The sequence below is a fragment of the Macaca thibetana genome, chromosome X (assembly GCF_024542745.1).
Source record: "Macaca thibetana thibetana isolate TM-01 chromosome X, ASM2454274v1, whole genome shotgun sequence".
Classification (NCBI taxonomy): domain Eukaryota; kingdom Metazoa; phylum Chordata; class Mammalia; order Primates; family Cercopithecidae; genus Macaca; species Macaca thibetana.
The window spans coordinates 148454163-148477525 of NC_065598.1; the positions used below are offsets into that span (position 1 = coordinate 148454163).

Below are 23363 nucleotides of genomic sequence, written 5' to 3' on the forward strand. Positions count from 1 at the left end.
ACTCCACTAGAAAGGGCACTCCAGAAGCTGGCCTCGTGAAGCTTTCTGTCTGCTGCTGGCCTAGGCAGAACAGCGGAAAAGGCTGTCAGGGCTGGTGAGGGAAGCACCCATTTGGACTTTAGCCTTTCAAAGCTCAGAGAAGGGTGAGCTCAGGGAGGTCCAAGGTAGCAGAGAACATTTCCTGGAAAAGTGGGATCAGCCTTCGGCCTTGGCACAGCAACCAGAGGGCATCGCCCACGTGTCCCCTACTCCTTCAGACACCACCTCTCAGACCGCCTGGAAAAGGGACAGAACTCAGCATGAAGCAGCTGTGCTCTGAGCACAGGGAAGGGTAACAGGATGCTAGAGAAGGGAACCACTGGCGTGGGCCCGGACAGGACAGGCAGAAGTGAGCATGCACAGCAGGCCATCAGCTACCCTGCCAGCATCAACATCCTTCAGGGGTCCCCCACCCCCGGTTCTAGGAGACACACCTCTAACCTGTTCCCCTGACCCTTCCGCCCAGTCCTCATGCAGACACCAGGCATGGCAGAGGCCCTGCAGGGTGGGAGCACTGTGCTACGGGCGGGGGCTGCCTTCCTCATGTGCTACTAGAGAGCAGCACAGTGCAGAGGCCTGGGCACCAGCGCCAGGCAGCAAGCCCCGGTTCTGGCCTGGCTTGCTGTGGGCCTGGAAGACACAGCTCTGAGGGAGCCACGCGAGGGACACCCTGGAGCCAGCACAGCGCTCTGGTGGCAGGCACACACCCAATACGTTCTCAGGGCCGGGGGCCCCAGCCCATTCCCAGCCCCTTTCTGCCTAGCTCTGCCCTGGGCCAGCTCCAGGTCACTGCCAAGGACAAGTCTCCTCTCCCAGCTGGCATTAGTCAGAGGTCATCCTGCAAACCTTCAGGAGGGGGTGGGGCAGGGAGTGACTAGTGGCGTTCTGCCACGTTCTGTCTGTCCCAAATGTGACGAACAGGAACCCAGAGAAGGCAAGCGAGTCCTCTACCCGGAAGCCCCGCCGCTTTACTGAGCCTCCCAAGCTGCCCACACCCAGGGAGGCAGACAGGACACACACTCGGCGGGTGGCCCTGAAGTGAGGCCTGGCCTGGCCCAGGGAGCAGGAGGGCAGACAGGGCAGGGCCTTTGAGAACAGGTGTGAGCCTGGCCTTCAGTGGGGGAAACAGGTTGAAGGGCTGTGGCCGCTTGGGGGCTCCGGGCAGGAGAGGAAGCAGAGCCCTCCCCACAGCCGCAGTCACACAACACACCACGTACACACCATGACAACATTTATTGCCCTCAAGAGAAACTCCAGTCCACCTGCTCCACCCACCCTCCTGCGGGACCAAAGAAAACACCCAGAGGGCAAAACTAAAAGGGCTCAACCCAACAGGAAGTCAGCCCCACCGCAAGCCAGACTACAACTAACTCGTGCCCTCCACGCTCAGGCGTGGAAGCCAGGGCTGCGCCAGGCCTGGCCAGGCCAAGCCAAACAGGATGAGAGCAAATGCATTCTGAACGTGTAGCAATCAGGTCCCCTGTAATGTGCTGGGGGGGGGGGGGGGGGGGGGGGGGGGGGGGGGGGGGGGGGGGGGGGGGGGGGGGGGGGGGGGGGGGGGGGGGGGGGGGGGGGGGGGGGGGGGGGGGGGGGGGGGGGGGGGGGGGGGGGGGGGGGGGGGGGGGGGGGGGGGGGGGGGGGGGGGGGGGGGGGGGGGGGGGGGGGGGGGGGGGGGGGGGGGGGGGGGGGGGGGGGGGGGGGGGGGGGGGGGGGGGGGGGGGGGGGGGGGGGGGGGGGGGGGGGGGGGGGGGGGGGGGGGGGGGGGGGGGGGGGGGGGGGGGGGGGGGGGGGGGGGGGGGGGGGGGGGGGGGGGGGGGGGGGGGGGGGGGGGGGGGGGGGGGGGGGGGGGGGGGGGGGGGGGGGGGGGGGGGGGGGGGGGGGGGGGGGGGGGGGGGGGGGGGGGGGGGGGGGGGGGGGGGGGGGGGGGGGGGGGGGGGGGGGGGGGGGGGGGGGGGGGGGGGGGGGGGGGGGGGGGGGGGGGGGGGGGGGGGGGGGGGGGGGGGGGGGGGGGGGGGGGGGGGGGGGGGGGGGGGGGGGGGGGGGGGGGGGGGGGGGGGGGGGGGGGGGGGGGGGGGGGGGGGGGGGGGGGGGGGGGGGGGGGGGGGGGGGGGGGGGGGGGGGGGGGGGGGGGGGGGGGGGGGGGGGGGGGGGGGGGGGGGGGGGGGGGGGGGGGGGGGGGGGGGGGGGGGGGGGGGGGGGGGGGGGGGGGGGGGGGGGGGGGGGGGGGGGGGGGGGGGGGGGGGGGGGGGGGGGGGGGGGGGGGGGGGGGGGGGGGGGGGGGGGGGGGGGGGGGGGGGGGGGGGGGGGGGGGGGGGGGGGGGGGGGGGGGGGGGGGGGGGGGGGGGGGGGGGGGGGGGGGGGGGGGGGGGGGGGGGGGGGGGGGGGGGGGGGGGGGGGGGGGGGGGGGGGGGGGGGGGGGGGGGGGGGGGGGGGGGGGGGGGGGGGGGGGGGGGGGGGGGGGGGGGGGGGGGGGGGGGGGGGGGGGGGGGGGGGGGGGGGGGGGGGGGGGGGGGGGGGGGGGGGGGGGGGGGGGGGGGGGGGGGGGGGGGGGGGGGGGGGGGGGGGGGGGGGGGGGGGGGGGGGGGGGGGGGGGGGGGGGGGGGGGGGGGGGGGGGGGGGGGGGGGGGGGGGGGGGGGGGGGGGGGGGGGGGGGGGGGGGGGGGGGGGGGGGGGGGGGGGGGGGGGGGGGGGGGGGGGGGGGGGGGGGGGGGGGGGGGGGGGGGGGGGGGGGGGGGGGGGGGGGGGGGGGGGGGGGGGGGGGGGGGGGGGGGGGGGGGGGGGGGGGGGGGGGGGGGGGGGGGGGGGGGGGGGGGGGGGGGGGGGGGGGGGGGGGGGGGGGGGGGGGGGGGGGGGGGGGGGGGGGGGGGGGGGGGGGGGGGGGGGGGGGGGGGGGGGGGGGGGGGGGGGGGGGGGGGGGGGGGGGGGGGGGGGGGGGGGGGGGGGGGGGGGGGGGGGGGGGGGGGGGGGGGGGGGGGGGGGGGGGGGGGGGGGGGGGGGGGGGGGGGGGGGGGGGGGGGGGGGGGGGGGGGGGGGGGGGGGGGGGGGGGGGGGGGGGGGGGGGGGGGGGGGGGGGGGGGGGGGGGGGGGGGGGGGGGGGGGGGGGGGGGGGGGGGGGGGGGGGGGGGGGGGGGGGGGGGGGGGGGGGGGGGGGGGGGGGGGGGGGGGGGGGGGGGGGGGGGGGGGGGGGGGGGGGGGGGGGGGGGGGGGGGGGGGGGGGGGGGGGGGGGGGGGGGGGGGGGGGGGGGGGGGGGGGGGGGGGGGGGGGGGGGGGGGGGGGGGGGGGGGGGGGGGGGGGGGGGGGGGGGGGGGGGGGGGGGGGGGGGGGGGGGGGGGGGGGGGGGGGGGGGGGGGGGGGGGGGGGGGGGGGGGGGGGGGGGGGGGGGGGGGGGGGGGGGGGGGGGGGGGGGGGGGGGGGGGGGGGGGGGGGGGGGGGGGGGGGGGGGGGGGGGGGGGGGGGGGGGGGGGGGGGGGGGGGGGGGGGGGGGGGGGGGGGGGGGGGGGGGGGGGGGGGGGGGGGGGGGGGGGGGGGGGGGGGGGGGGGGGGGGGGGGGGGGGGGGGGGGGGGGGGGGGGGGGGGGGGGGGGGGGGGGGGGGGGGGGGGGGGGGGGGGGGGGGGGGGGGGGGGGGGGGGGGGGGGGGGGGGGGGGGGGGGGGGGGGGGGGGGGGGGGGGGGGGGGGGGGGGGGGGGGGGGGGGGGGGGGGGGGGGGGGGGGGGGGGGGGGGGGGGGGGGGGGGGGGGGGGGGGGGGGGGGGGGGGGGGGGGGGGGGGGGGGGGGGGGGGGGGGGGGGGGGGGGGGGGGGGGGGGGGGGGGGGGGGGGGGGGGGGGGGGGGGGGGGGGGGGGGGGGGGGGGGGGGGGGGGGGGGGGGGGGGGGGGGGGGGGGGGGGGGGGGGGGGGGGGGGGGGGGGGGGGGGGGGGGGGGGGGGGGGGGGGGGGGGGGGGGGGGGGGGGGGGGGGGGGGGGGGGGGGGGGGGGGGGGGGGGGGGGGGGGGGGGGGGGGGGGGGGGGGGGGGGGGGGGGGGGGGGGGGGGGGGGGGGGGGGGGGGGGGGGGGGGGGGGGGGGGGGGGGGGGGGGGGGGGGGGGGGGGGGGGGGGGGGGGGGGGGGGGGGGGGGGGGGGGGGGGGGGGGGGGGGGGGGGGGGGGGGGGGGGGGGGGGGGGGGGGGGGGGGGGGGGGGGGGGGGGGGGGGGGGGGGGGGGGGGGGGGGGGGGGGGGGGGGGGGGGGGGGGGGGGGGGGGGGGGGGGGGGGGGGGGGGGGGGGGGGGGGGGGGGGGGGGGGGGGGGGGGGGGGGGGGGGGGGGGGGGGGGGGGGGGGGGGGGGGGGGGGGGGGGGGGGGGGGGGGGGGGGGGGGGGGGGGGGGGGGGGGGGGGGGGGGGGGGGGGGGGGGGGGGGGGGGGGGGGGGGGGGGGGGGGGGGGGGGGGGGGGGGGGGGGGGGGGGGGGGGGGGGGGGGGGGGGGGGGGGGGGGGGGGGGGGGGGGGGGGGGGGGGGGGGGGGGGGGGGGGGGGGGGGGGGGGGGGGGGGGGGGGGGGGGGGGGGGGGGGGGGGGGGGGGGGGGGGGGGGGGGGGGGGGGGGGGGGGGGGGGGGGGGGGGGGGGGGGGGGGGGGGGGGGGGGGGGGGGGGGGGGGGGGGGGGGGGGGGGGGGGGGGGGGGGGGGGGGGGGGGGGGGGGGGGGGGGGGGGGGGGGGGGGGGGGGGGGGGGGGGGGGGGGGGGGGGGGGGGGGGGGGGGGGGGGGGGGGGGGGGGGGGGGGGGGGGGGGGGGGGGGGGGGGGGGGGGGGGGGGGGGGGGGGGGGGGGGGGGGGGGGGGGGGGGGGGGGGGGGGGGGGGGGGGGGGGGGGGGGGGGGGGGGGGGGGGGGGGGGGGGGGGGGGGGGGGGGGGGGGGGGGGGGGGGGGGGGGGGGGGGGGGGGGGGGGGGGGGGGGGGGGGGGGGGGGGGGGGGGGGGGGGGGGGGGGGGGGGGGGGGGGGGGGGGGGGGGGGGGGGGGGGGGATGATGTGCTGGGAGAGTGTGGAGGGGGGGGGGGGGGGGGGGGGGGGGGGGGGGGGGGGGGGGGGGGGGGGGGGGGGGGGGGGGGGGGGGGGGGGGGGGGGGGGGGGGGGGGGGGGGGGGGGGGGGGGGGGGGGGGGGGGGGGGGGGGGGGGGGGGGGGGGGGGGGGGGGGGGGGGGGGGGGGGGGGGGGGGGGGGGGGGGGGGGGGGGGGGGGGGGGGGGGGGGGGGGGGGGGGGGGGGGGGGGGGGGGGGGGGGGGGGGGGGGGGGGGGGGGGGGGGGGGGGGGGGGGGGGGGGGGGGGGGGGGGGGGGGGGGGGGGGGGGGGGGGGGGGGGGGGGGGGGGGGGGGGGGGGGGGGGGGGGGGGGGGGGGGGGGGGGGGGGGGGGGGGGGGGGGGGGGGGGGGGGGGGGGGGGGGGGGGGGGGGGGGGGGGGGGGGGGGGGGGGGGGGGGGGGGGGGGGGGGGGGGGGGGGGGGGGGGGGGGGGGGGGGGGGGGGGGGGGGGGGGGGGGGGGGGGGGGGGGGGGGGGGGGGGGGGGGGGGGGGGGGGGGGGGGGGGGGGGGGGGGGGGGGGGGGGGGGGGGGGGGGGGGGGGGGGGGGGGGGGGGGGGGGGGGGGGGGGGGGGGGGGGGGGGGGGGGGGGGGGGGGGGGGGGGGGGGGGGGGGGGGGGGGGGGGGGGGGGGGGGGGGGGGGGGGGGGGGGGGGGGGGGGGGGGGGGGGGGGGGGGGGGGGGGGGGGGGGGGGGGGGGGGGGGGGGGGGGGGGGGGGGGGGGGGGGGGGGGGGGGGGGGGGGGGGGGGGGGGGGGGGGGGGGGGGGGGGGGGGGGGGGGGGGGGGGGGGGGGGGGGGGGGGGGGGGGGGGGGGGGGGGGGGGGGGGGGGGGGGGGGGGGGGGGGGGGGGGGGGGGGGGGGGGGGGGGGGGGGGGGGGGGGGGGGGGGGGGGGGGGGGGGGGGGGGGGGGGGGGGGGGGGGGGGGGGGGGGGGGGGGGGGGGGGGGGGGGGGGGGGGGGGGGGGGGGGGGGGGGGGGGGGGGGGGGGGGGGGGGGGGGGGGGGGGGGGGGGGGGGGGGGGGGGGGGGGGGGGGGGGGGGGGGGGGGGGGGGGGGGGGGGGGGGGGGGGGGGGGGGGGGGGGGGGGGGGGGGGGGGGGGGGGGGGGGGGGGGGGGGGGGGGGGGGGGGGGGGGGGGGGGGGGGGGGGGGGGGGGGGGGGGGGGGGGGGGGGGGGGGGGGGGGGGGGGGGGGGGGGGGGGGGGGGGGGGGGGGGGGGGGGGGGGGGGGGGGGGGGGGGGGGGGGGGGGGGGGGGGGGGGGGGGGGGGGGGGGGGGGGGGGGGGGGGGGGGGGGGGGGGGGGGGGGGGGGGGGGGGGGGGGGGGGGGGGGGGGGGGGGGGGGGGGGGGGGGGGGGGGGGGGGGGGGGGGGGGGGGGGGGGGGGGGGGGGGGGGGGGGGGGGGGGGGGGGGGGGGGGGGGGGGGGGGGGGGGGGGGGGGGGGGGGGGGGGGGGGGGGGGGGGGGGGGGGGGGGGGGGGCGGGCCGAGATGACGAGCTATGAGCTGTGGAAGGGAATGGGGGAAGCAGAAGGGCACAAACAGAAGTACTGGAGGAAGAGGCTGGGCTCTCAGGAAGCAGCAGGCACGTGCCAGGTGGAAGCCAGCTGCAGGCAGGGGAGGAAGGAGGCCCTTACTCTTCCTTCTTGTCCATGGGACCATCTACTGCAGCCTGGAAAGGGACAGAAATCCCACAGCAGTAGGTTGGTTGGGTCCACTCCTCCCCTGCCACCTCCAGCCCCATGCCCCAGAGGTCCAGCTCAGTTCTCCTATCTCCTAACAACAGCTGAATTCAATTAAGCAAGGGGCCCCCTCCTCAGCTGTACCCAAAGGCCTGCCAGGGTGGGAGCGTCAGCCCTGGCCCACCCTCTAGGATAGGGAAAGCCCTGGACCTAACGCCAGCCAGGGAGGACTGCCAGTACCTCACTGGGGGCTGAGTCCTGGCTGCAGGGAACAGCAAGGCATCCAGTCCCCTTGAAGACCTGATCAGGCCCTTCCCAACTCTGCACAACTTTGACAGGTGCCCTCGAAGCCCAAGTCCCGTTCGCCAAGCCTGCCCCATACAGAGGGCATGGGTGCCCCCTCTGAGGCTGGACCCTTCCTCCCCATCTGCTGTGGTGCCCAAACTTGGGCCACCAAGCACTGATGCCAGGTGTCCAAAGTTGGGAGTATTTACGTGGCCCTCACTCCCAACGTCAAGACCTCCTGGGCTTCCAGATGCAGCCCGGTGCACCCAAGCTAATCTGAGGACTCGGATCAGGCCTAGGGCAGCAGGCGATGGCAACAACTAGTGCCTGCTGGGGGAGGTGCCTTTTTGACACCTTATGCCCTCACTTGCCCAGGGATGTTTGCCCAACATCACCCCCCCAGTGCTCTAGGAAAGAAGGCCACCAGTGGGTCCTAGAGTTTCACCTGCTTCTCTGTTCTTGACGGGGCCCCAAACCATGGACTGAACCTGAGCACAAAGGTAGGAAGGCTCAGAGCCTAGTGAGCCAGTGCCACTCCTGAGGGCCGCCTCAGCAAGTGCCTACATCTGCTGCCAGGCCACCCTCTCCTGTCCGGTGAAGGGTCCCACTCAGCAGGGCAGAGGTGGCCAGGGGGAGTCGGGGATAGGGCAGCCGGCCCCTCGGCCCCTGGAAGGTTCCCTCCCCACCCGTGGGGCTGCCTCATCCTGCTGTTCTGTCCTGGGCACAGTGACACGGGAGGGCTGACCTGCAGCTTTGCGTGTTCCTCCAGCAGGCGGTCGTACTCCTTGGTGAGGCCCTCAGACTGCTTCCGCATGGCCAGAACCTGGTTTTCAGCTTTCTCTAATTCTTGAAATGATGTAAATGACCAAGAAAACAGAAATGAAAAGACCAGAATTAGGGGGAAAAAAAACAACTGCTACAGACATAAGAAACTGGCCCAAATCCATCTCAAAGGAGGTTATACAGGAGACTACTTCTCAAAGCCCCTCTGCTTTTGCAGGTCCCCAAAGTAGAAGGAAAGGGCTGACAAAAAAGCTAGATAAAGCAAAAGAAATACAGAGGATGTCCCCCAGTCCCTTTCATGGAGGGGAACTCTAGTGGCTCTCTGCAGGGGTAACCTCCAGGGAGGCTGAGAGTGGGAAACAGGGAGCAAGATCCCAGCCTGAAAGCGACACCCAATGACAACCATGTCTTGCAGACAGCAGCAGCAGGCGAGGCCTGTGATGTTGGGGGAAAATGCCCCAGACTTAGTCTATGCGTGGGAGACCAAAGACAGGCAGGCCGCTCGGGAGCCGCCCACTCCCCTCCTGAACGCCACTCACACACTCCCCTCATTCTCAGCCCCCAGGCATGCTAGGGCTACCACGCCACACTGTGGACAGGAAAACCCCAGTGTGCATTGCTCTAGCATGGGGCAATCGAGGCCCACCAGCTGCAGCCTGGTTCCTCCTGAGCCCCATTCAAACCACTTAGCCTCACTGGCCTGAGGGCTAAGCATGACTGCATTGGGGATGGAGGCACAGGGTGCTATTTGTTTGTTTTCAGCCAGCCCTCCAGCGTGCATGCAAGGCTTGTTACTAATAGTTTGGCACAAAATGGGCAGCAGCAGGCAGAGGAGGCTCCTCTGGACTTCCCTCCAGGTAAGGACACAAGGTCGAGCCTCACTTTGCTTAGTGCTGGCCAGCTCATCATTTAGCTTCTGCAGGTCAGCCTTCAGGCTCCTGTTCTCTGTCTCCAACTTCACCTCAGCATTCCCGACATCCAACTTGCCTCCGTCAACAGCAGCTCCCTGGGAAGAGTGCCAAAGGCCAAGGTTACTCAGGAGGGAGGGAGGGAGAGGCTCCAGCCCCATCCTCCCCACCGAGATGCGGTTCCTCAAGCTGCCCTGGCGACTCGCCCCTTCGGAAATGTCAACGCAGAACCGAGCCACCACTTGCTCCCAGCTCCTAGGCAAAGGCCAGGGCGTGGCTGCCAGCCGAGGGAAAGAGAAGCGCCAGCGGGGCCACCTGCTGCAGCTCGCCAGGCACGCCTTGTCTGCCCTGGCCCCTGGCCCTGCCTCCTTCCTGAGCAGCAGGGCTCACCAGCTCCATGGTGCTCACCAACCCCTCCACGGATGATGGTGCCTTCTGCTCCCCACGTGGTGCCGTTCGCTGCCGTAAGGAGCCCGCTGTCTGCCTGGCCAGCTCTATCCCACTTCTGCATCCACATCCCTCCAAGCTTGGCTCGCAGCTCGCCTCCTGACAGGATGTCTAGGACTGGCCAACCACTCTGCCCCCACCTCCTCTCCAGCACTGAGGGATGCCACAGACCCCATGTTCCAGAGGGGGTGCGGCAATCTTGCAGGGAACAAGGGCCTAGCTGAGGGCCTTCAGTTCACACAGAGGGCCTGGCTCACTGAGGGGCCGTTTTTCTCAGGGAAGGGTCTGACTGGAAGCAGTGGATGGAAATGAGAGCAGCAACACCCTCCTCCTCACCCGGACCCTCGTACACAGACACCTCCAGCGGGCATACCCTCCCCATCGAGGACTTCCCCTCTGTGCCTCCACCCAACTCTGGTTTTTCAGGCAGTGGAAGTTTCATACATTTCCCAGCGTGACTGGCTAGCAGTGGCCACTGAGGCCCTACAGAACGTGGCTCCCACGGTGTAACACCAGGGCGCCCCATGGCGGGTCAGGAAGCTGGGCTCACCTTCTTGAGCTGGTCATTCTCCTCCATGTACTTCTTGGCCGCCTCACTAGCACTCTCTGCCTGCTTTTTAAAGGCTTCATTAGAGGCCAGCAGTGTGGCCTGCTGCGAGATGAGAGTCACCAGGCGTCTAAGCAGGCTGCAATTATTTACAAAAAGAAGGGAGAACTGAGAAAAAGAGCATGAAGCGCTGGCAGGAGCACCTCCTGGTCGCTCCCACCCCACACCTGGTTCCAGCCTGGGCCTGCCTTCTTGCCAAGGCAGCCGAGCGAGAAGCCGCCAACCTGGTGCTGGCAGCGGGTGGGAAAAGGTGGGGCTCAGAAGCTGTCCTCTTCCGCTGTGCCCAACGGCCACCCTCAGCTCTGGGAGGGGCTGGAAGCAGGAGCCTGGGGGGTTGGGAAGAGCCTTGCTACAGCATGAGGTCCCAGAACGCAGCACTTTCCAGATCGGGGCCTAAACGTGCCAGACAAGCCACAGCACCACCTTCCTCCCTGCGAGGCCGGGCTTGCCTCGGTAAGGTAACAAGAGAAGCTAATCAATTCGGGCACTTCCAACATGCCGGGCCGCATTCTCACATCTACCTGATGAGGAAGTTACTATCACTGCCCCAACTTATAGACGAGGAAACTGAAGTTTAGCAGAGTAAATCAACATACCCAAGGCCAAAAACCAGAAATGGACATGGCTGGAATTCCAACTTATGTCTGCCTGACTCTGGAACCTGAGCTCAGAACCACTATACTCTCTAAACTAACAAGGAACAGCTCCCAGGTCCCAACGTAAGATAGAACTCTCTACTCTGGCCAGCCTCCATCCCAACCCATCATGCAGGCTGCGCTGGAACACATCTGTTATGTAACAGCACCCCGAATGAGGTCTTCTTGGGCTGGAGGGTGTAGAGGAATCAGGACACAGGCGCACGCTGCCTATCAGAAGCAGCCAGGAGAGACAGGCAAACAGGTGGCAGCTGGAGGCAGATGCTGGTCCCCAAGCAGAGGTTAGAATGGCCACTTCATTTCCCTTGGTTCACCCCTGCCCCGAAATGTTAGCTGGCAGGAAGAGAAGAGGGAAGGACTCGTTCAAACAGTCAAAACAAGGCAGGGGTACCTTTCTCACACACTTCAGAAGGTAAGGGACACACAGGGCATGGGAGAAGGAAGAAACAAATCTGCTTAGTTCAGGGTGCTTCAACAACAGCTTACTCAGAAGAGTCGAAGTGGCCTCCTGCCCCAGCCAGGCCTTCACACTTCACAGCCTCTGCTCATGGCCAGGGGCAGCCCGGAAGGGCTAGAGAAAGTAGAGAGCAGACAAGGTGAGCTACCTCCCTGGCCCAAGCCATGGCTGTCCAGGGCCTCAGCAGAGCCCCTTTCTAGACGTACTCAGCACAGAAAGGACCCACCCGGGCCAGGAGATGCCCCTGAGGTTCCTGGTTTGGGGAGAGGCTCCCAGGGGCCCCTGGCAGCACCAGGAGAGCCAGGCCATTGATTCCTGGCAGAGAAGGAGAGTTTCCAGTGACATGTGCTTTCTAAAATTAGCGGCCCAGGACCTCGTGGCCTAGGGCTCAGGTTTCCCTGCCTCAGCCCCCAGCTGCCCACCAGCCTGCCTCCAACTGGGCTGGAGCCTGAAGGTAGAGGAAGCTACTGAGCACCCTAGGAGCCAGAGAGAAACAACGTGTCTGACTCACATCGGCATGGCCAGAAGTCACTGGGGAGACCTAGAAAGAAAGGCAAGTCTGACTAAGACCCAGCCCCCTGGCAAAGAGCTGCCCAGCCCCAGAGCAGATCCCAGTGATGTAGAAAGAGGAAGAGGACTGCTCCTCCCAGCTGGAATTGAGGGGTGGGGGTCATGCCACCTGGTGGTAGAGACAGGACCAAGCAAGACTGAAGGCTATACTCCCCGCCACCAGGCCAGGCAAGTGGCTGCTGGTGAGTGCCCATAGCTATCACCCCAGTACCCAGGGAGACAGCTAACACGAATGCTTCCGCGGCAGTGCAGGAGAGGCCCAGCTCTTTTCGGACCGTCCCAGGCCTTTCCCGGCTATTGAGAACCAGGGCTTCCAAGATAAGCCAGGGCACACACAATGTGCGGCGCAAAATCCACGCCGTGTCTGCCCGAAAGCCTGGCCCTGCTCAGCCCCAGCCCGGGCCTTCAGTTCCCAGCCTTGAGACAGTCTGGGGCTCCCCTGTGCCAGGTCCCAGTTCCCCTTCCTCTTGCCAACCCTCACAGGCGCTCCCCACCCCCACAGCACCCTGGGCATACTCCTCCCATTGCACCCCCAGCCCGACAGTTCTTTTTCACACCTTCTAGGTCCTCTCTCTTCCTGCTGAACGACCCAGGATCATTCTCCCCACAGGAACCTCGTCTTCAACTGCCTCCTTCCTGGAGTCACCCTGACCAAGTTCCTGGTCTTTTCCTTCACATATATTCCTCAACCTAGGCTGGCCAAGGCCTGCCCTTCCAAGCCAGCAGCAGGGCCACCAGTGGCCTCCTAACCGCCAGTCCAGAGGCCACCCTGAACTCCTTGCTCTGCTGCTAAGTTACCCTCCGAGGTTCCCTCGCAACACCCTCCTCCCACGGTTATTCTGCTCCCTCTGGAGTCTGCACTCTTCAGCTGACACCCTTCCTCCCAGCCACTCTTATCCCTGAAAGGGTTTTCTCTGCAGCCCAGACTCACACCTAACCTCCTGCTAAACGTTGGCTCCTGGATGTCCCCAGAGACATTCCAGACTCAGCTTGTCCAAAACAGGCCTTCCCTTGCCCTGCCTGACCTGACCACCTCATGTAGCCCCTGCTGTAGTGGTGGACAGGCAAACCGCCTTAGACTCGGCCCTCTTGGCCCCTTAGCCCGAGCCACAACCCAGTACTTTCCATGTCAACTGCAAACACGCCCGCCATCATCCCCACTGCCGGCGCCTCTTCTCTATCTGCCGCCATACGGCTTTCCCATCCACCTCCCAGAGCAAGGCAAATCCAACCACGTCAGCCCTCTGCTTAAGCCACCTGCTGTCAGCACGCAGGCCCTCAGTGAGCTCTCCTCCCTCACTAACCACGTGGTCCCCTTGCTCTAGTAACACCTAACCCCTCACCATTCCTGGAACATGCCTGGCTCTGTGTGGCAGTCCTCCAGGCTGGAATGTCCTCTCAACCCAGCTCGATCCTCACCTCCCCGAAGAAACCCTTTCGGATCTCCCACCCCATCAGAGGGATGCCTTCTGGGGGCTCCTGCAGCAGCCCCCTAGGCACCCACATGTAACTACCTCATTTTCTGTTCTCTGCGTGGCTGCCATCCGTTTATATGGCTGCCCCACCAGGCTATGAAAGTCTTTAGGCTGGGCACTGTGCCTCCATCTCTGCACTCCCATACCTGGCACACTGACAAGGGGTCTTCCGCCCACTCCAGCAAGTATAGCTAAAAAAAGGCTGGGCTTCCAGATGACCCGATCTCACTCCCAGAAGAGGAAGTGCTCCCTGACAGGTGAGGGGACAGGTTTGAGGCTGCACGTCAGGCTGGACAGAATCTCCCTGGGCCTAGACTGCACCTGCGTTCACCTGGGAGCCTGGCACCAAGAGGGGCAGAGGCAGACACAGAGCTGCTCAGTCTAGCAACCGAAGAGACAGAAGACAGTGGGAAGGAGCTGTCTCCGACCCGTGCTGATGAGCAAGCCAGGCTCATGGCTGCAGGGGGAAAAACCATTCACTGCCGCGAGCTGAAGGCGTAACCCAGAGCTCCAGCCTCTGCGTCCTCGCACCCTTAGCCCCCACCCAGGGCCCCAGCAATGCAGACCAGGCCCCCTCTGATCACTGGCATTTTTCAGCCTAGGAGCCAACCTTCTAGAACATTTTCCTGCTCCCTCACACTGGGTCACTCAGGAACATTAACGTGTGCTTCTGTCTGTTCCCTTGTAGCTTCCCAGGCGCCCAGGAGAGGGCACGGAACATGGCCTTTACCTTCTGCCTCTACTGGATCTCCCAAGTAGTCTTACTTGGGAGAATCACTGTTCTTAGCTATTCATTTCCGGAAAACAGGCAAGAACCTAAGAGCCAAAGGCATCTCCTACAGATATAGGGTGGTCACCAACAGAATGGCCCAGGGTCCAAGAAAAGACCAGTGAACGAAACTTAACAGAATCCAGATGTGGCCTTGGCAGACACATGGCAGCTCCAAATGCCTCAATGTAACTGGGCTTTCTTGATAGAATGTTCTTGGACACTAAGCAGGGCTATCGTGCTTTTATAAAAGGTTGAGTAAACCAGAGAAGGCAGGAGAAACAGAACCTCTCCACAGACTCTAGAGAAACAGGGCCAACCATATCAAGTAGGGAGAGCCATGACTCATAAGCCCTTTTCGGCAGCCCTGTCTTCCCCCATGAGCAAGGGGAAGAGGACATGGGCTTAATAGGAAATGGGGAGGCCGGGCGCGGTGGCTCACGCCTGTAATCCCAGCACTTTGGGAGGCCGAGATGGGCGGATCATGAGGTCAGGAGATCGAGACCATCCTGGCTAACACGGTGAAACTCCGTCTCTACTAAAAAAATACAAAAAGCTAGGCGGGCGAGGTGGCGGGCGCCTGTAGTCCCAGCTACTCGGGAGGCTGAGGCAGGAGAATGGCGTGAACCCGGGAGGCGGAGCTTGCAGTGAGGGGAGATCCCGCCACTGCACTCCAGCCTGGGCGACAGAGCGAGACTCCATCTCAAAAAAAAAAAAAAAAAAAAAGGAAATGGGGAAAGAGCAAATCCCGACCAAAAGATTCCATGCTATGGCTCCCCCCGCCACCCCCTGGGCCCACCCTGCCGATGGGTTTCAGGTGAGTCAAGTCATTCAACCCCCAGCCCCTGCATACATAGTGTTCACACAAACTCACTCCTCTGCCCCCAGCCAGCAGAAAGCCTGTGTCCCAGCGCCACCTGCTGACTTTCCAGGCCTGTCGCAGGTGGCCAATAGACTGGGTGAACACGCCCCAGCTGTGGAAGAAAAAATGAGGCAGCGCCCAGGCAAGGAACCAAGTCAGGCGACGCCTCAGGAAGGCTTCAGTGAAGGAGAATGACTAACACCAGGGCTTCCAGTGTCCTGAGCGACTCTTACCCACCAGTCTGGAATCAGGAAGACAGGTTACAACTAGGAGAGTCACCTAGAGCAGACCCGAGAAGGCCGCCCCGAAGGGCTGCCCCAAGTCCATTTTGGTACAGCTGCTTGGCCTTCCCTGTAGCCTCCCAGCACACAGATGCTGGAGAAGACGGGAAGAGGAGGGCTAGAGCTGGGGGAAATGGAGGCCGTTTCAAATGAGAACATGCCTTGTGGCAGCTCCAGCCCACAACCCAGAAGGAGCTCGCCTGTCCTGAGGACAGTGCAGCAAGCACAGGGCGAAGGGGCAGGTGTGGGTCTGGCCTGTCCTCCCTTCTTCTTGAGAACAAGCGACATGGACCAGCTGGGTTTCTGGGGTTTTGCTGTGTATCTTTTTTAAAACCAGCTATCTGAGGGGTTTGGGGTAAGCTGGAGGGCAGAGAGCGACCGAGTGAGGTAAGACAACTTAGGCAAAGGTAGTCTGTGATTAGATGACTCAACCTAAAAAAGAAGAAAAAGGAGCTGAGCAAAGAGGCACGGGCAGCTCCATCTGGGCTAACGGCAGCGATGGGATTCTACCCTGGAGGGTAAGGAGGAAACAAAAGATGCGTGTGGATCAAGTTCAGGTCAGCAAAAATCCAGGGGGCTCCCACACAAACAGGGGCCTTCCTGCGCCTGGCTGCTAACCAGCACTTTGGGCCTAACCTTGACCGCCACCGAAGCTGAATAAGGCAGAGAAGGCAGTGCAAGTCCTCTGAATACACAAACCCCAGCCCAGAGGGAGCTGCTGTCCCCAACACACTCCAAGACTCAAGAGGGCCTCTAGCTAGCTGTGCCCCCGAAGCGCAAGGTTGGCAGGAAGAAACAGGAGCGACTGCCAGAGTCTTCCCCAAGCGGAAACCAGTGGCTCATCCAGTGTGGTCCCCTGGAGGTGGCCCCGATGCATCCATCTTCACAAACTGTCATAGCTCCTAAGACCTGAAAAGCTGGGCTTCTCATCTAAAAAGCCTGACAAGTTCGACACAGACACGCATCTAAAGCTGTCGCCATCATCCCAGGACAGCCCATTCAGTCACCAAAGATTTCAGCAGCCCTTCACACGTGCCAGGCCCTTGGCACTGAGCTGAACAGTCTAAAGGGCAAGAGCCCAGGTTTTCCATGATGGGCAACCCTGCCAAGTGCCACGCCTCAAGAGCTGGATGTGCAGGCTGCCCTAAGACCCAAGGACAGCACTATGGGTCAGCCAGGGACATGGTGTGGGCCCCTCGGAACAGGCTCCACAGGGAAGCCTTGGAGATTCATGAAGAGGAGGTGCTGGCTAGGCCGGCACCTGGAGGGGGTGATCCGCACAGAGGCCCCCAAAATGCTAAGAGAATCAAGTCGGGGGAGAGCATGTGTTACGTGAGGCTCTCCCATGAGGCCCACATGACTGCTTCATGGCAGGGGGAGGTCGAAGCAGAGACTGTGGGGGAGCCACGTCCTGGAGGATCCATGTGATAGCAAGCCACTGGAAGCAGGGTACACAGGCCAAAGAGGGGAAGACAGGTGGCAGGGAGCCTGCTTGGTCTATACGGGATGGTGGTGGCCCCACCACAGCAGTGGTCCCAAGGGTTGTGAGAGAGAGGCTTAGGAGGTGACATCTACAGGCTGTTTCATGGGTGGAGTCCAGCTCTGCAGGGTGAAGACTTCTGGAGGTTGGCTACTTGACAATGTGAAAGCGCCTCAGCCTGCTGGGCCGCACACTGAGAAATGGTCACGATGGTTGGGCAGTCACATGGGACAAGAAGAAAGGGCAGAGCAGCCCCAGGCTTCTGGGTCAAGTCACAGGATTTAGATAGTAGTGGCAGAGGCAGGACAAAAGCTCAGAAGGCTTTGGCTAGGAAGCTGGGACTCTCCCACTGCTGTCCCAGGGAGCAGCAGCAGACTATGGGGGGCGAGGAGTACAGGCTTGCTTCTAGGTGTGATGTTTCCTTTCAGGCCAGGCCCCCTTTCCCAATTACAAGGGCTACTCGGGGGTTCTCAGGCTAACCTCCTGTATGTCCTGAGCCCAGTCCCGCTGAAAACTAGTGCCAAGCACAAGGCTTTCTCCGGAATGTGCTCCCCTCCTTGGCCACTAACCTGCTCACATCCTCCTTCTTGATCTTGCTTCCCTCTTCCTTCTGATCCCCGATCTTCTATTGCTCTGCTAGAGGTTGGAGTCCATCCTGCCAGCACATTCCCTTTGCCCTGGCCTCAACATCTCTGCAAAGTCAGCAACGCAAGCTCAACTGCCCGGAAGCACCCTATCCTGCTCATCTGCCAGGCCTCCCCTGCTCAATCCTGCTTTCCCTGTCCCCTCCTTTCCTTGCTGTCCCCAGGTCTGGCCAGAGGTCCCACTCTGCAACCAGCCCTCATGCCTAGCATGGTAGTGTTACCCCATGGGCAGCCAGAGCTCCCTTTCCAGCAGGGGGCTGGGTCCTCGCATTCCGCAAGTCCAGAGCAGAACCAATATCATCTCAGACTCCCAGAGACTGGAAAAGCCTGCTGATTCAACTCCACCTGGGCCCCTCAGGTCTGTCCCCTCCACCCTACTCCTGCTATCACTGCCTCAGTTCAGGTTCCCAGCAAGTCTCACTGACAACCTCCAACTTGGTCTCCCCACCTCAGGCTCTCCTGCTCCACTCCATCCCATACACCCTCGCAAAATATTAATCCACACAGGTGACCGCATCCCAGCAGTACTGGAATACCCACTAGGCAGGCTCTCTACCACTCAGGAAAGTTGCATACAAAGTCTGGAACCCTTTACTCCTAACCGTCTAACCTGCTCGGGTCATGAATACCTGCTCACGTTCAAGAACTGAGCCTCTCAGTGGGACATAAAGAACATGGAAAGAAAGAGGGGTGGGCACGGTGGCTCGCACCTGTACTCCCAGTGCTTTGGGAGGCCGAGGTGGACGGATCACATGAGGCCAGGAGTCGGAGACCAGCCTGGCCAACATGGCGAAACCCTGTCTCTACTAAAAATACAAAAATTAGCCAGGTGTGGCGGCATGTGCCTGTAGTCCCAGCTACTCGGGAGGCTGAGGCACGAGAACTGCTTGAACCCAGGAGGCAGAGGTTGCAGTAAGCCGAGATTGTGCCAATGCACTCCGGCCTCGGCGACAGAGTGAGACTCTGTCTCAAAAAAAAAAAAAGAAAAGAAAAAAAAAAAATCAACAACAACAAAAAAGAGAGAGACAGATAATAGGACTGGCACAGATGCTCCAAAGAGGATCAGGAGGCCGAAAGCAAGCTGACTAGCTGAGGCCACTGTTTATGACGTCAGAAACAGAGCTGCGGGCTCAACGTCCACCAAAGAGGAACTGGGTAGACACTCAAGAACACTCAAAAACGCTGGAGAGGCCAGGCATGGTGGCTCCTGCCCGTAATCCTAGCACTTTGGGAGGATGAGGTGGGAGGATCGCTTGAGCCCAGTAGTTTGAGATCAGCTTGGGCAACAGAGCAAGACTCTGTCTCTAAAACATTAGCAGGACGTGGTGGCACATGCCTGTAGCCTCAGCTACTCGGGAGGCTGAAGCAAAAGGGCAGGGCTGCGGTGAGCCATGATCACACCAATGCACTCCAGCCTGGGTGACAGAGCAAGACCCTGTCTCAAAAAAAAAAAAAATGCTGGAAACAGGTCAGTTGTCCCAGAAAAGCATTCATGATAAACTGAGTAGAACATTCAAGTCACCAAGGGGCATTTAAAGCATGTGGTGCTTTAAAGCCCCGTGGTTAACTTTTTTTAAACACGGAAATGTTTTTTAAAAAGCATGTGGAGGCTGGGTGCGCTGGCTCACGCCTGCAATCCCAGCACTTTGGGAGGCTGAGGCGGGTGGATCACCTGAGGTCAGGAGTTCAAAACCAGTCTGACCAATATGATGAAACCCCATCTCTACTAAAAATGCAAAAATTAGCCGGGCATGGTGGCATGTGCTGCAATCCCAGCTACTCAGGAGGCTGAGGCAGAAGAGTTGCCTGAACCTGGGAGGTGGAGAAGCCGAGATTGCACCACTGCACTCCAGCCTGGGCAACACAGCGAGACTCCGTCTCAAAAAACAAACAAACAACAACAAAAAAAGAACCCGTCTTCTCATCGGCAGGCCTGAGAAGCCCAGGTCCTGCCAAGGTTGCTGGGCTCTGGGCCACACTTAGAATATCAAGGTGCAGCAGAGCAGATGTCAGTTACCCCAGTTCCAATGATTAAGATGGGAAAAAGGAGAAAAGGAACACAGTGTGCAGAAAGCGCAGATGAGAAACCATATGGATGTGGGACACTGGCTGTTTAGTAATAAAAATTGCAGCTGGGCATGGTGGCTCACACTGGTAATCCTAGTACTTTGGGAGGTCAAGGTGGGCAAATCGCTTGAGCCCAGATGTTCAAGGCCAGCCTGGGCAACATGGCAAGACCTCACCTCTACCAAAAAAAAAAGTTAGCCAGGGTTGGTGGTGCACGCCTGTAGTCCCAGCAACTCGGGAGGCTGAGGAGGGTGAAGCTGCAATAAGTCACCTCACTCCAGCCTAAGTGTCACAATGAGACCCCATCACAAAATAAATAAATAAATAAATAAATAAATAAATAAATAAATAAATGGCACAAAAAGGCTGGAGTAAAATAGAAAAAAAAGATTTCAAACCAGGTCACACATCTCTGAGTAGGGAACTGGTTAAACCCCAACAATCCCTTCCAACAACAGAACACTGCGCAATGGCTGAGGATGAGGGAGGTCTATGTGAAGAATGTGGACCAATTGCTAAGATGCGCTGTTGGGTGGTAAGGGCTAGTCAAAACAGTGCAAAAGCAGCCCTGGCACTTGTAAGGAGAAAGTTATCCAAACATGGAAAAATTTACTGAACAGTTCAGAAACACACCAACCATTACCAGCCACTATCTCTGTGGATGGGGCCACAGGGGAGCTCACCTGACACTTCTCTATTATGTAAAGTTATTTTTTTGGGGGGGCGGGGGGGTTTGTTTTACAATGAGCAGGTATAACTTTCTTAACGGAAATATGAAGAGGACAGCTTTGTTTGTTTTGTTTTGTTTGAGATGGGAAGTTTAGTTCTTGTCACCCAGGCTGGAGTACGATGGTGCCATCTTGGCTCACTGCAACCTCCACCTCCCGGGTTCAAGTGATTCTCCTACCTCAGCCTCCAGAGTACCTGGGATTACAGGCGCCCACCACCACACCCGGCTAATTTTTGTATTTTTAGTAGAGACGCGGCTTTACCACGTTGGCCAGGCTGGTCTCAAACTCCTGAGCTCAGGTGATCTGCCCACCTCAGCCTCCCAAAGTGCTGGAATCACAGGCGTGAGCCACCGCGCCCAGCCTGCTTTGTTTTTTAAGTGTTTTCTGCAAGCTGCAAATGGGCTGCGTGGCCGTAAGGCTGGACGAGAGCATCACACAGAAAGCCAAGTTCCTCTAGGGTCACAGCCAACATCTTAGATTTAACTCTTAGACTAGCAAGGAATATATATTTCTGCCAAAATTCCAGAAATGATTAACTAGATCACTTATGGGCAACTGGTGAGCCAAGATGTGGGCAAGATGTGTGTGGCTGCTTGAACCATCTGGTTGAGAAAGTAGTAGAGCCACTCGCTTGTCAGACTTGTTCAACAGTGAATTAGGTGAGGCCTCACATGCGTGTCAAAGGGAATAGTAACAGAAAAGTGAGATAGGCTATAGACACCAGAGAGCAAATCAGGACTGTGAGAGCAGATTGCAAAAGCAGGCCAAAGTGAACTCTGCATTCTAGCCTCCAGGCGTCACTTTGGGAGTATACTGGAGGGTCTCATGAGAACTGCCTTTACCGGAAGCCACGCATTCATGGTAGAAAGGAAAGTACAAGCTGTTCTGCATCCTGATTGTGGTGGTTATTAACTGATGCTCTGCATGTCAAAACACTCACAACTGTATGCCAGAAAGTTAATTTTACTATATGTCAACTTTTTAAAATGTCGACTGTAGAAATTAACCTGGAACATCCTAACTTCACACTAAGGCACACAGAGAGGACTACACTGAGCGTAACACATTCGTCTAGTAGCCTAGCTATCCCAAAGCCACAGGAGGGAGGTGACCATTCCACTGTCCTCTGGCATGGTCAGACAATACCCGTAGTGCCCAACCTGGAGTCGTCCTAGAAACAAGATCATGAAAGCAGAATGGAATCAGGAGAGCAAAGGACTTATTACTAAAAACCAGTCTGTGGGGAACCAGCACTGGCATACCTGCTACCACTATAACAGCTTCTGAGGCAGCAATCTGTTCTCAAAAAGTTGGCCCTTGAATGCAGCCCCCCCCAGATATCACAGAAATGGCAGCAAGCCTGACAGGGCCAGCACCTCCCTCCTAGTAGCTCCAGCCTTCACTCAAGGGTGCTAACAGCTCATTAACTTTCGCAGTAGCTCTGCCACTAACTCAAACTGAGTTGCAGTAAGCTCCAACCCCCAAGTCTTTGAGCTCCTGGGTAGCCCAGTCCTCCCTGCCCTTTATGAACCTACATGCATGCCTATAATAATGCCTCCCCATTGAAAACTCAAGTCTCATTAAAGTTGTTCTGATCAGGAAGCCCATCTAGATAGCTGAGGATGCTGAATGGTCACTAACCTTCTTGCTATTCCTCCTAGCATCCATTTCTCCCTACTTCTGCTCACCATGACAAACATCCTCGTACAGATAAATACTGAGCAAGCCAGATGTAAAGAGTGAGCCCCCTGGCCAGGCGCGGTGGCTCACACCTGTAATCCCAGCACTCTGAGAGGCCGAGGCGGGCAGATCACGAGGTCAGGAGATCAAGACCATCTTGGCTAACACGGTGAAACCCCATCTCTACTAAAAATACAAAAAATTAGCCGGGCGTGGTGGCGGGTGCCTGTAGTCCCAGCTACTTGGGGGGCTGAGGCAGGAGAATGACATGAACCCGGGAGGTGGAGCTTGCAGTGAGCCAAGATGGAGTCACTGCACTCCAGCCTGGGCAACAGAGTGAGACTCCGTCTCAAAAAAAGAGTGAGCCCCCTAAGGCTTCTACGTGGATGTGTTGATGGAGCCAATCCACAAGGCAGCCACTCATGTAGGTTAGGACCACACCTAACTACACTGTTCTGCCGGCACCTTCCCCACACTTTGGCATCTGGTCCTTAAGAACAGACTCAGACTGGCAAGCGTCATGCTAAAAATCCATCTACACTCCATCTATAGAAGGCTGACAGAACTTCTCCAGGAATTCACAGCAGTCACCAATGATCCCACTCTTCTTTTCCGAAAGCATACAAGCTATTCTTTCTAGAGCATGGTTGGAGATTAAAGTCAACCCTCCCCAGGTCAATTCCTCATCTACCTTCTCCCTTTGGAAATTGGGATGTTTGCCAGGCTGCAGTCTGCCAGTATCTCTCCCACTCTGCAAATCCTCAAGCATCGGTGGCAATTTCATCTGCAGATGATCTCAACAGCTTCTGGATATAATCTCATCAAGTCTAAGTGCAAAGTACATCATTTAGGGATGCTACTCTTGCCCACCTGTAATTTCCATTTTCTCATCCCAGTGTTTCCTTTGCCCTTGATCACCTACCCTCCATCTCCTTCCTTACACAGACATATAAAAGGGACTGCCTTCTCCCCACTTCTCCATATCTTTCATGATTCAGAGCTCCCGGCAGGTTTTTACCTTCCCAATACTATTCCTTTTTTTTGAGGCAGAGTCTCGCTCTGTTGCCCAGGCTGGAGTACAGTGGTGCGATATCGGCTCACTGCAACCTCTGCCTCCCGGATTCAAGCAATTCTCCTGCCTCAGCCTCCAGAGTAGCTGGGATTACAGGCACCTACCACCAAGCCTGGCTAATTTTTTTTTTTTTTGTATTTTTAGTAGAGACAGAGTGTCACCATGTTGGCCAGGCTGGTCTCAAACTCCTGGCCTCAGGTGATCTGCCTGCCTCAGCCTCCCAAAGTGCTGGGATTACAGGCGTAAGTTACCATGCCCAGCCCACCCCCTCCCCCATACTATTCTTAAAGCTCTAGATGCTTTTCTGGTAGATGGCCTAGTTTCCTCTCTTTCCCTCCTCACTGTGGTCTTTTTTCCTCATTTTGCTGACTATCATACTCAGAATTCTGGTTTTGAGACTCAGTCTTCCAGAGCTGCTTCCCTTTCAGCCTCAGACCACAAGATAATATTTGTTTGGAACTTCCTGAAAAATCTAGGGTATGTGTCTCATTCCTCCCAGCCTTCTCATTTCCTGACTTTCCTAAGTTTGAAGATAACAAGCTTGTTGATCAAATCTGTGATCAAACCCATCATCTTGAAAAAATGTGTTTGCCTTTTCTACCTCCACCCCTCTTCCCAACTTGGTCGCAGAGAATACAAAATCATCTAAACGACAGACTTTAAGACAAGTCTAGTGCCTGGTAAAGCACGACACACCAGGTGACTAGAGAGCAAGAATCTCTTAGGCATGGAGATTCTTGAGTCTCGCAGCACAAAACCAAGTGGGGAATAACTGTCTGTGAGCCTGAGAATCACTTGGTGCTATTGTCTGAGTGCCCTTCAAACTTCATGTGTT

At 64.3% G+C, this 23363-nt stretch overlaps 2 protein-coding genes across 6 annotated transcripts in view; both read right to left on the reverse strand.

Moving 5' to 3' along the window:
- Window positions 1–558: 558 nt before the first annotated feature.
- On the reverse strand, window positions 559–5183 carry LOC126945937 (basic proline-rich protein-like; the record flags this gene model as incomplete). The annotated part of the gene is made up of 4 exons (XM_050775887.1): window positions 559–684; window positions 886–1150; window positions 1411–1529; window positions 3519–5183. Coding segments are annotated over 4 exons (2175 nt in total), but the record flags the coding sequence as incomplete, so codon positions are not given.
- Window positions 5184–6434: 1251 nt separating this feature from the next.
- Window positions 6435–23363, reverse strand: part of BCAP31 (B cell receptor associated protein 31) — a 28033-nt gene continuing 11104 nt past the window's right edge. For all 5 annotated transcript variants that reach the window (XM_050775365.1, XM_050775367.1, XM_050775368.1 and 2 more), the window contains 4 exons: window positions 9728–9863; window positions 8705–8828; window positions 7785–7885; window positions 6435–6744 (listed from right to left, as the gene is read on the reverse strand). In XM_050775365.1, the coding sequence (XP_050631322.1) occupies window positions 6706–6744; window positions 7785–7885; window positions 8705–8828; window positions 9728–9863 (400 nt within the window). In that variant the 3' untranslated portion in view covers window positions 6435–6705. The remainder of the gene's footprint in view (window positions 6745–7784; window positions 7886–8704; window positions 8829–9727; window positions 9864–23363) is intronic.